Source organism: Pantherophis guttatus, chromosome 4 (assembly GCF_059756535.1).
Source record: "Pantherophis guttatus breed Tessera chromosome 4, ASM5975653v1, whole genome shotgun sequence".
In the NCBI taxonomy this organism is placed as follows: domain Eukaryota; kingdom Metazoa; phylum Chordata; class Lepidosauria; order Squamata; family Colubridae; genus Pantherophis; species Pantherophis guttatus.
Genome location: NC_142066.1, coordinates 101,631,941 through 101,644,135, shown reverse-complemented (window position 1 = coordinate 101,644,135; position 12,195 = coordinate 101,631,941). Strand labels below are relative to the sequence as shown.

At 35.4% G+C, this 12,195-nt stretch overlaps 1 protein-coding gene across 3 annotated transcripts in view; it reads left to right on the top strand.

The window, feature by feature from the left end:
• Positions 1-6,804: 6,804 nt before the first annotated feature.
• COL6A6 (collagen type VI alpha 6 chain) overlaps positions 6,805-12,195 on the top strand; it is a 148,510-nt gene continuing 143,119 nt past the window's right edge. For 2 of the 3 annotated variants that reach the window (XM_087892525.1, XM_087892524.1), the window contains exons 1-3: positions 6,806-7,419; positions 8,306-8,866; positions 10,214-10,765. In XM_087892525.1, coding sequence (XP_087748651.1) covers positions 7,377-7,419; positions 8,306-8,866; positions 10,214-10,765 — 1,156 coding nt within the window. In that variant the 5' untranslated portion in view covers positions 6,806-7,376. Of the gene's footprint in view, positions 7,420-8,305; positions 8,867-10,213; positions 10,766-12,195 lie in introns of all 3 variants that reach the window. The other variant, XM_060683679.2, reaches the window with a different exon arrangement.

Sequence of the window (12,195 nt, the reverse complement as noted above, 5' to 3'; positions counted from 1 at the left end):
GATCTGGGAGTTTACAATTAAAGAAGTCAAACAATTGCCACTAGTGGAGATCATAACACTATGGTTGCCTAAAATGGCTGTTTTGATTCTAATTCTTATGCCTGTTTCATATTAATGGGAACTAGCTTGCATTCTAGGATGTTCAACCTTCAGCTTCTTGGGAGCTTATTCTACTAAGTTCTGCCTGCCAAAAGGCATTCCATTCTTGTTCTCAAAACAGGGACTGACCAAGGTATAAAAATGAAATTAAATCTCCCCTTTGATTTTGAAACTGAGGCAGGCTATCAACAATGTAGTCATGGGTTACTATTAAAGCTAATGTCATTGTTCTGAGTTTGGCCAGCAAAGGAAGAGATATTGACAGCTAATTTGCAATGCAATAATTTTCAAAGGTGGTCTTATTCATCCTGGATGCCTTAGAATTATTGGTCATATCAGTTGAGGAGACTAATAATTGGAATCCAATCTAGCAGGCATCATGCTAGGGACCAATATAGGAAGACTTTGGTCAGCTAAGGAAACATTTACTGTAATTTGAAGATATAAGATAACATTATTGTTGATGTTGTCATTGTTACTTTGTTCTTATTTGTATTTCTAGATTTATTCTTTGATCAACTATCACAATCTGAAAATGCTTCTGACTTTGCTCCTTGTTATTCTTGGGACCCAGACTTCTAAAACACAGCAACCTGGTATTTTATTTTCCTTTTGGAAATTCATCACAACTTGCTAGTGCAGCTTGTCCTGTATTTGTATTAGTCAATTAAATGGCACAGTTTTTTGCAGCAGATGGGTGGGTGTTAACATGTTAAAAATTAAAAATATTATTAAAAACATTGAATAACTTTGACATTGTTACTTTCTTTGTCAAAATGCATTGGTTTGATTTTGAGTGAGAAAAAATTTAGGCAAGTAGAAAAACAAAAAAGACTCAGTTGTATATTAAGTAAATTGGGCCAAACTGTGAAGATGGGAGTATGATGGATTATGTACGATGATTTGTAAAAATATTTATACTGCTCTTTAATTGCACCCCTACAGTTTACAATAATTAGGCTGTTGATTTGAGTTCCGAGTTTGGCAATTTAGTTGCAAACATTTCATCACCATTCAAGGAGACATCATCAATGCATTTTGAATTGTGCTCATTTGTCAGAACATAGGTCTTTAAATATTTTTTTATGAGATGCAAATTAATCTGAATGTTGTTTGTTGGGATATTTCTGAGTCACGATCTGATTTCGGACTGTTTCATTCAGACTATGTTCAGAAATATCAAACAACATTCAGACTAATTTGTATCTCCGAAAAAGGTATTTTTGGTACTGTTCATGGGGTTTTATCAAAAATACCTTTTTATGAGTTGTAAATTAGTCTGAATGTTGTTTGTTGTACTAAAAAGCAGAGACATCACCCTGCCAACAAAAGTGCATATAGTCAAGGCTATGATTTTCCCAGTTGCAATGTATGGCTGTCAAAGTTGGACCATAAGGAAGGCTGAGTGCCAAAGAATTGAGGCCTTTGAACTATGGTTCTGGAGAAGACTCCTGCAAGTCCCTTGGACTGCAAGGTGATCAAACCAGTCAGTCCTAGTGGAGATCAACTCTGACTGCTCTTTAGAAGGTCAGATCCTGAAGATGAAACTCAAATACTTTGGCCACCTAATGAGAAGAGCCTAATGCTGGGAACGATTGAGGGCAAAAGAAGAAGAAGAAGCTCAATTCAAAAAGGCACTGATGATGTCTCCTTAGATGTTGACAAAATATTTACCACCAAATTGCCAAGCTTGGAGCTCAAACCAACAGCCTAACTACTAACCCAAGCTACTAATATTCAAACACATTTACAATAATGTTTTATACATTAACTCTTGTTTTGTTTTTGCTGTAGCCTCTGAGTCTGTAGATGTTGTCCTTCTGATTGACAGCTCTAATACCCTCGGCAGACAAGGTTTTCTCTCATTAAAAAATTATGTGAATAGAATGATCAACAATCTTCCAATAGGGCCAAATAAATATCACCTTGCACTTGTCCAATACAGTGATGATATCCATGTTGAATTCCAGCTGGATGACTTCAGAGGAAAAAACCCTATGCTGAACCATGTTAAAAAGATCTTTTCATTCCATGGTGGGCCTTTAAGGACTGGGAATGCCATACAAAAGATCCACAAGACTATTTTCAAGGCACCAAGAAGAGACAGACACCAGGTTTTGATTGTTACAACTTCAGGGGTATCACAAGATAACGTGGAGGGACCTGCCACATTAATGAGAAAAGATGGGATAAAAATAATTGCTTTAGGAATGCAGAGTGCATCTCAACAAGAGCTGCAGTCAATGGCCACACATCCATTCAGTTACCATTTTGATACACTAAAAGATTTTCAAAAGTTTTCCTCAAATATTTTGTCTGTCATTGAATCAGCTGTAGCAATAGATGAGAGCTTAGTCAGCTCCACAGCTATCCCACCAAGTACAACTTATGCTCATAGCATACCCATAAAAGGTAAAAAAATAATGCAGTACATTATGACAAATATTATTAGATTAACCATAAAAGTTTCGGACAGGAGTTTTAAAACATCAGTTGGAGCATCCTGGAGCAATTACAATTTAAAGGAAAAAAAAAATGCCTGACTGGGCTTGTGTAAGCAAAATTGTAGTTCTCCAAAACCTACTTTGAACTTTACTTCATATTTTATCCATGCTTGTCCAATTGAACAGTTGCTATATTGTATGCAATATTTGAGAAAAACATGTAATATATACCCTGTTTCCCCTAAAATAAGACATCCCCTGATAATATTTAAACGCATGCACAGCCGGTCCCTGCCATTTCCTCTGGTTTTTTCCATGTGCCCCAAAATAATAAGACCTCCCCAAAAATAAGGCCAAGCACTTATTTGTGGATTCAAAAAAAATATAAGACAGGGTCTTATTTTCGGGAAAACACGGTAGATTAAAGTGTATTAGTTTTTGGCCAAATTGTAACTCCTAATGAAAGAAGTTGTTTTATTTATTGAGAAAAGGGTATCATGCAAATTCATTTATCACTTGAGAGAATTGCAGGCCTGGAGTGTTGGAAAAGCACAATTTTGGAGAAGCCGAGTGATTGACTTCCACTCCTAGAATTCTCCAGCCAGTCTGAGAAGCACTGGTATACAGCACAAATGTATTATTCATCTCATGCCATTCTGGAATTGGAGCTCCTACAACATTAGCTAGGAGGGCAGGATGCTTTTTCCTCCTTTCATTTCCTTAGGGGAGATCCAGAGATTGAGTAAACTACTTGCCATTGCAGGTATCTAGGATCCATGATTCCTAGATAAATCTCCAGAACAGAATGGTGATGTAATATGGTTCACATTGAAGGGCTTACAGAGGAAGATTTTCTTTCTTTTCTAATACTGAACTTTTTCCTCTAAATTTAGTCTTTTATTGGAGGGAACAGAGAATCTTTAAACAATTCTATTTTCCTAATTGTGATAATGCTTTCAATAAATTCTTCACGTACATTTTGCAGAAGGATCACTTTGTGAATAATCATGGTCCAGGACAGGTCAGTTTTTTTCCTTGCATCATAGTCACAAAAACCTCCCTTAGGATGGTTCCTTAAGGCTAGAATACAATATCAGGAATTTGATTTTTCTCCATTATTTTCATTTACACACCTCTCATCCTTTTTCTAAAAAAACACTTTTTCTAGCCCAAGGATCCTTAAATGTTGTTTTTCATATCTCATATCCTACTTTTCATTTCAGTCCTGATCAGGTGTAGGCAATCCCTAGGAACACATAATTCTTTTCCCAAGTTTTTTTATTTTTTTACAAACATCAATGCGTGAACAGTGTGGCACCTGGATGTCATACATTTTAGTACAAATAAAATAATATTCATCATATTTACTACATTTGACAAGCTTATATAATTCTGATAATAATACACATATATATATTGAGTTATAATCTTTCATTTTAGTTATTCAATATTTCAATGTTATTTTTATGCCAATCATCATATTCTGAATGCCCTTCCTTTTAATACAGATAAAATACTATTAATCATATTTGTTACATTTAGCAAGCTTGTATGGTTCTAATAATAATACACATATTTATATTGTTATAATCTTCCATTATTTAGTTATTCAATATTTCAATATGTTATTTTTATGCCAATCATCATATTATTCAAGCATACTTAATAATACCATCGTTCAAATTCTGATTTCCCCTCTTGTTATTACTTTACCTTATTATATAAAAATGTGTATTCCATTAATCCCCCTCTCTCTAGTTTCCATCCCTATTCTAACTTTTAATTATACCACTATTATATTTAAAAATATTCCCTTTCTATCCATCATCTCTTGCCAGCTTTAAAGCTTTACTTGTTCATTTCTTAGATTGCCTTTCTCTTGGATCTTTATCTCTATCTGCTTCTACATCTTGACCAATCATTTCAAACATTTTTCTCTTCTCTGCCCTTTTCCATTGTCTAATTTTCAAAATATCTATTTTGAAAATATTTTGCTTCTATCTCTCTTCCAAAAAAGTCTTCCTGCAACTCCAGTTCCTTTTTTGATTACCTTAAAATACTCTCCCCTCAGCTTATTTCATCAGTCATTATTATTTTACTTGGTATCTCCTTCTTGTTATCTTGTCTTATTTGATGGTTTTTCTGTTCTGTTTTTTCTTCTACTCTTTCAATTGGCTCCCCCTCTTCCTGGGCATCTTGATCACTCCTTGTCCTTTGTATATGTTTTCCAGCTTTCCATCTATGCTCTGCATGTTATTCATAATCTCCTTGTAGCTTCTTGTCAAAATATCCTTAATACTTTGAATTATTGATGCCATTTCTTCCCAAATTCCTCTCATTTCTTGTTGATAGAGCATCTCGTTTAGTTTTATTTTGTCCTTCTTTTGTCCAATAATCCAAAAACCATATATTCAAACCTAACATAACTTCTCAAAAAGTTCAATATTCATAAATATTTTTATCCCAAAGCTGATCGATCAAAGCTGTTCCTCTGGATAGTCCCAAAATTTTTTCCAGAACCTTGTAAGTCCCTCTATAAATTCAGTCTTGTGTTAATAATGATGTCTTTCTTATTCTTATGTTTAAATCTCCAATAGTCATGTATTTCCAGGATTTTGGGGACATATTATGCCTTCCTTTTGTCAGCAGGTGGCACTCTCAAGTCAAATTTTAATATTAATCAGTTTTATCCAATTTTAATGGTAACAATCCAAAATATAAAGATGATGTTAGTTTTTTAAGTAAATAGCTCCAGTATTTTGAAATGCCTATCCAAAACAACGTCTGTCCAATTTAGAAATCCAATTTTCTGTATATTTAAAGGTTTTGCCTTTCTCCCTTTGATTCTTTTTCCTTTAATTTTGACATTTTTCTCAAAATGCTTAATCTGTGTTTTTAAAAATAGCAGTGAGTCTCTCTTTTCCTGGATATTCTTTTGGGATTGAGTTTTAAATAAAAAGGATTCTTCTCACCCAGTTCCAGACACTGTTCACCAACTCCACTCCATACAGTTCTTAGATGTTTCTCAGCTGTCCTAGCTTTGTGGCAGCCATCTTTAGGCTGCCTCTTCTCGCCGTGGCATAGAGGGAAAAAAGCCCGGGGTTCATCAGGAGAGTTACAATCTCTCCTGCGACCTCTCATGGCGTCCCTCCTTAGCTTTGCCACCTCTACAAGATGGCTTTGGCTCCTCTTAGAGCCCACAAACAGGGAGAACTCAGCACAGGGAATGCAGAAACCCATTCTCTCTGTCTGATATTGCCAAAATATCAGCCAGAAGTCACCCTAGGAACACATTATTATTTTCCTGGGATAACCTACTCTTAGGGGGCAAATTAAGGAATGTGAGACTATGTTGTACATGTTCTTACAAAACAACTGCTGTAGGAGATTTGGTGTAAGAAAACTACTATAATGGATATGTCTGGTCACTTTTTGAAAAGCACATTTGTGGAACGTACTTTAATTGCTCAGAAATATTTTCTATCATCTTAGTTTTATTTTATGGTTCACATCTAAAGACAAAGAATTGGACTACAGATACTCCAAATTTTTATTTTCTAATGTGAATGGAATGGAGTGGAATGGAGTGGAGTGGGGTGGGGTGAGATGGGATGGGACGGGACGGGATGGGACGGGACGGGACGGGACGGGACAGGACAGCACAGGACAGCACAGAACAGCACAGGACAGCACAGCACAGCACAGCACAGAAAAACAGAACAGAACAGAACAGAACAGAATAGAATAGAATAGAATAGAATAGAAGCTGGAAGGGACCTTGGAGGTCTTCTAGTCCAGCCCCCTGCTCAAGCCGGAGAACCTATACTAGTTTGGATAAGTGACTGTCTAGTCTCTTCTTAAAAACCTCCGGTGATGGAGCACCCATGATTTCTGAAGGCAAGCTGTTCCACTGGTTAATTATCCTCACAGTTAGGAAGTTTCTCCTTAATTCCAGGGTGCTTCTCTCTTTAGTTAGTTTACAACCATTGTTTCTTGTCTTGCCCTCTGGTGCTTTGTAGAATAATTTGACCCCATCTTATTTGTGTTCAAAGAGTATCCACACAAAATCTATAGGAATTTCTGGTTAAAAATATGCTTTGCTAGCCTTTTTTTTTTTTTAATTAAAAAGAAGTTTTAATATATTGGTGAGAGACTCTGGCAAATGCCATGTGGAAAGCCTGCAAAAAGAAAAAGAAAAAGAAAAGAAACCATTAAAAAAAGAGAGTTAGTAATATGATGTGATCTTTTTTTGTTGCAGTTGTGGATTGTTCTGAAGATTTAATTGCAGATGTTGTGTTTGTGGTGGATGAAGCCGTTTCACCTACAAATAGTGAATATATTGTATCTTTCATACAAAACACAACAACTTCTCTTGATGTGCAGAAAAGCTGCATCAGAATTGGTATTGTGACATACAGCAATGAGCCTCGTGTACTTTCTCAACTGAACACAGAAACAGAGATAAAAGACCTTGTATTTAAAATCAAGAGCTTTTCTCCCAGGGAAGGAAAAGCTAAATTAGGTGCTGCCTTAAACCTTACCAGAGAAATAATTTTTACCGAAAGTGCTGGAAGCAGAAAGACAGAAGGTGCGGAACAAATAGCTACCATCATCACCCACAGACCCTCTGAAGATAGTGTAACTGAAGCATCAAGTCTTCTTTTGCAGAAGGGTGTGACGGTATTTGCCATAAGCATTGAAGGGGCTAATATCACACAATTAGAGGGAGTAGTATCCTATCCCCCAAATAGAAATATTATAAAAGTTGACCATTTTTCAAACCTGGCAGATAAGTCTAAAATTTTTAAGAAGAAACTGTTCAAGCACATTCATATGTTTTTTGCCCAAGCTGAAAGAACAGAAGAGTTCCGATCAGGTAATGTCATTGATGAAATGCATGTCACCTAGTTAAATCAGCTGAAAGTATTTGAATGCTTGTTTTGCTTTGTCTTGTTTTTAAACCACCAACCTCTATCAATCTTGCCTTTTCTCTCATGTTTCTGACACATTGTGACAAATCAGTGTCCATTGCAGTTGGGTGACTAAAATTCAAATAAATTTTGAGAGCCGGTTTGTTTAAAGCACCGGGCTAAAAAGTGGAAGAGTTTGAGTTCAAGTCTCATCTTGAACTGGGTGATTTTGGGCCAGTCACTTTCTCAGCACTCCAATCTTTTATTTTTATTATCTGCTATTGATTATCTCGATGGAAGATATTTTCATTTAAATTATTTTCAGTATTGCTTTTAACTTTTTATTGTGCATTATTAAATTGTATATAATCAAAAATATTTTTGGATTGCAATGAAATTCAAAAGCAATAATAAATGAATAAATAATGCCAGTAGTATGAGATCCCAAGTCAGAAGTTCTACCTGAAATCTTAACAATAATGCCCATATCCTTCAGAGATATCACTTAACTGCTTTTTCTGGCATTCCTTCTGACCTGCAAATTCCAATGCAGTGAATGTGACTCCATCACTTACGGTTGACTCATGCCTTTCCTGACTCCTTCAGGGGTCTGCAATGTATTTGATCAAGTGATTTGAGAGGAAGAAACCTGATCCTATTAGACTTCTCAGCAGCTTTTAATGTCATTGAGTATGATATCCTTCTGGACTATCTACAAAATTTTGAGACTGAGGAAAACTCTTTTGCAGAGACTCAATTCCTTCCTCAATGCAGGATTTCAATTAGTGATTGTGGAGGAGAATAAGTTATTTACCTGCCTCTGATCTGTCTAAAATTTGTTTGTTCGTTCAGGATGTATGGAAACAGAAAAGGCTGATATTTACTTTCTCGTTGATGGTTCATCAAGCATCAGTCCCTCCAATTTTATTAAGATGAAGACATTCCTAAAGGAAGTGATTAAGCTATTTACCATAGGACCTGATCATGTTCGATTTGGAGTTGTTCAGTTTGGAACTCTTTATCAAACAGAATTTGAACTTGATAAGTATACGAAAATCAGCCATGTAGAAAAAGCCATTAATAATATAATCCAAATGGGAGTAGATACGTATACTGGAGCTGCTATACAGTCTATGCAGCCATTATTTGAAAAGGCAAAAAAACAGCGAGATGGCGAAGTCCCTTCTTATCTCATTGTACTGACAGATGGAGAAGCACATGATAATGTGCTGGAACCTTCTAAAATGCTAAGAAAGTCAGCTGTCAATATTTATGCTATTGGTGTGAAACCTGCTAATATCACACAGTTAAATGAGATTGCAGATTCAAAATCAAAGGTTTACTATGTGGAACAGTTTGACTCCTTGAAAAATATAAAAAATGAAATTGTTCGAGACATATGCTTTGAAAAAGGTAAGAAGCCTTTAAAGCACTAGTCCTTTAAATGAAATGTGTTCTGTTCTGTTCTGTTCTGTTCTGTTCTGTTCTGTTATGTTATGTTATGTTATGTTATGGAGTCCTTGGTGCCTTCTAAACATGAATGTTTCATTACAGACATTTGATTACATGATTAGGTAACATCATCAGTACTAGTGAGTGTAAACTATTTCATAGTTTTTCCTGTGTTGTTGAAACTATATGGTTGAGTCTGTTCATGTGTTGTGAAATGAAGGAATTTTCATCGTGTTTTTTGACTGCTAGTTGATGTTCATGAATGCACTCTGCTAGTCTTCTGCCTATATGCCCTACATAATGGCTTACTCTATGTTGTAAATGACCATTAACTCTATAGATAGTATAGAGATATTTTCTGTTAAGCACTTGAACTGCAGGGGTCCAGACTTGTTAGTTTCTGAAGTTAAAGGCTTTCTTCCCCTCCAAATACACTGCTATTTTCCCTTTCCCCAGTTGAACTCTGAAATAGGAAGATCATATAGAAAAAATAAACTATAATAGCAATAAAATACTCTGTTTTTTACTCTGTTAGCTGGATGAACTTTTGTTGACTTCAGGATTTTGAACTTTCAATGACTGATTGCAAAGGGAACTTAAGTACTGAGGAGAAATTAGTTCCATTGTAATTTATAGTCTGACAGCTCATATTTAATTTAGTGTTATAAACCCAGATAGAAAATCTTTGATTTTTTTTTTTTGTTGTTTTATGTTATGTTTATAACATAAACATTATGTTTACATTACAAATTTTTGAAAAGGTTTGAGCTGACCTTTTGGGATGACTGAGGGTGGCATTGTCCTGCATTCCACTTTGATTAACTAATTTGCTGTTGTAAATATTTCTCAGACGAAGGCAATGCAAATCATTTCTGCAGCATTGCAAGAAACTGGGATGATTGTCTTTGCCAGGAAGATAATTCAAGAGATCACATCTATGTCTATATACAATAGCATCAATGCTAAAACAGGCATTCCTGACATGATTGAATCATATTACAAGATAGCTGTAGAAATATAAGAATGAAAAGGCCTAAAGTTATCTAAAGTATTTTAACTGATACTGAAAATATAATGAAATATGCTTCAAACATACTGCTAAGAAATGCATTTCATTCCATATTTGGGTATATTAGGTGTTATTAAAAAGGCAGATTTTCATGTAAACAAAGCTCTTGATGTGGATTTCAGAACTTATTTGGTTAGGAGTAAATAAGAAGCAATGTTTTTGAAACTTGCTTTTCTTTTCTGCTAGATTCATAGAAATTTAGTGGTTTAACCCAAATAATTATTCTTTTCCCCATGTAGCCTGTGAAAAAATGAAAGCTGATGTCATGTTCTTAGTGGACAGCTCTGGAAGTATAAGTCATCAGGATTTTGAGAAGATGAAGAAGTTCATGCAAGAATTGATAGATAAGTGCAGTGTTGGTCAAGATGAAGTGCAATTTGGTGTTGTTCAGTTCAGTAGCACCAATAAAGAAGAGTTCCAACTCAACTCATCAAAAGATTACATTATTAATGCTATTGGGAACATGGCTCAAATGCAACAGAACACTTATACTGGAAAAGCTCTGCAATTTGTTTCTGATTATTTCAAACCAGCAAAAGGAGCACGGCCTTCTGTCAACAAAATTCTTATCCTCCTCACAGATGGGGAAGCACACGATGATGTAAGAGAACCAGCCAGTGCTCTAAGAAAAGAAGGTGTCATTATCTATTCTATCGGGATTACCGGTGCCAATGTTACACAACTAGTAGAGATCAGTGGAGCACCTAAAAAGATGTTTTACTTGAAAGATTATGATGTTCTGAAGTATATAGAGAACGACATCGTGTTTCGCATATGCAGTCCATATAATGGTTAGTATTCAGCCTTTTGTTCTTGGGCAAAAGTGAGTGACTACTTGGTTGGTTGGATGAATAAAAATAACATGGGCCTTATAAATTTCTGAAGAAAACTAAAATGATACCATAATGATACTGTAAAAAGCAGAGAATTTAGTATGAGATTTGCTTTATTTATGACATTTACAAAATGTTGTAGGTATATTTGCCAGATTTTGTAAAAATGCTACCTTAAAATGATGAATTCCTGTGGTTACTGTCAAAAGATCAAAATACTTTTTTTAAAAAAGTGTTTTGGAATAAGAATATGTCCTTAAAAAGGGAAGCCAGTTTGATTTAGTGGTTAATGCATAAGACCAGAAACCAGGAAACTTCTAGTCCCATTTTAGGTAAAAACAAACAAACAAACCCCAGCTAGGTGCCTTTGACCATTCACTCTGTAAACATCAGGTTCGGAAACAAGCCAGTAGATCAATTCCTATCACAACAGAATGGATCAACACTTGTTGATCTGGAGGAAAAAAACAGACTCTACACTTGAGGAAAATATTAGATCCACTTCTGGTCCACTTCCGAAGATAAATGAATTTAGGGCTCTATTTTGACCAATTGCTAAAATATTCCATTCTTTCATAAAATTTATTGAACCCCTCTGCATATTTCTAGCAATTTGAAATTTCTGATGTAAGAAAAGAGATAAACAATGAAATACTTATGAAGTAACTATATTAATAATGTTTCTTTAACTTAATGTGATTTTAATTCACATTAAATCAACATATTAAATCATGTTTATTTTTTGTTCACCCTCATTTTTTTGATATTGCAGCATCTATATATTCTGAAGTTGTGTATCCTTGCTGAAGTCAAGGATGTAGGAAGATGTTTTCCTCCCATGCATAATTTGAATCAGTTTTCTATTTGCCTCTGTTGTGTCCTTCCCCTTGTAAATTTCAGGATTTACTTAACTTTGATGTTAACAAATGGAGGCATTTGGTTAGATTGATTTTTTTAAGATTAAGTGGGGATGTGGCAATGATTACCCAAAGGGAAGGACTTTGGGTAGAGCCACGGTGGTGCAGAGGTTAGACTGCAGTACTGCAGGCTACTACTGCAGACTGCAGACTGCCAGCAATTTGGCAGTTCAATTCTCACCAGCTCAAGGTTGATTTAGCTTCCATCCTTCCAAGGTCGGTAAAATGACCCAGATTGTTAGGGGCAAACTGCTTAGAGAGGCTGTAAAATAATGTGAAGCGGTATATAAGTCTAACTGCTATTGCTATTCATGAAAGCTATTGCAGAAGTTTCAAGAATCCAAAGCTGGCATGCCAGCTGCACTTCTGGGTTACAAGAAAAATCAGTGACAACAACTCTGACCACTGTGGATACACAGTTTCTGCCAATTCCCAGGGGCAAACCAATATGTGTGCTCGCTTACCACAAAG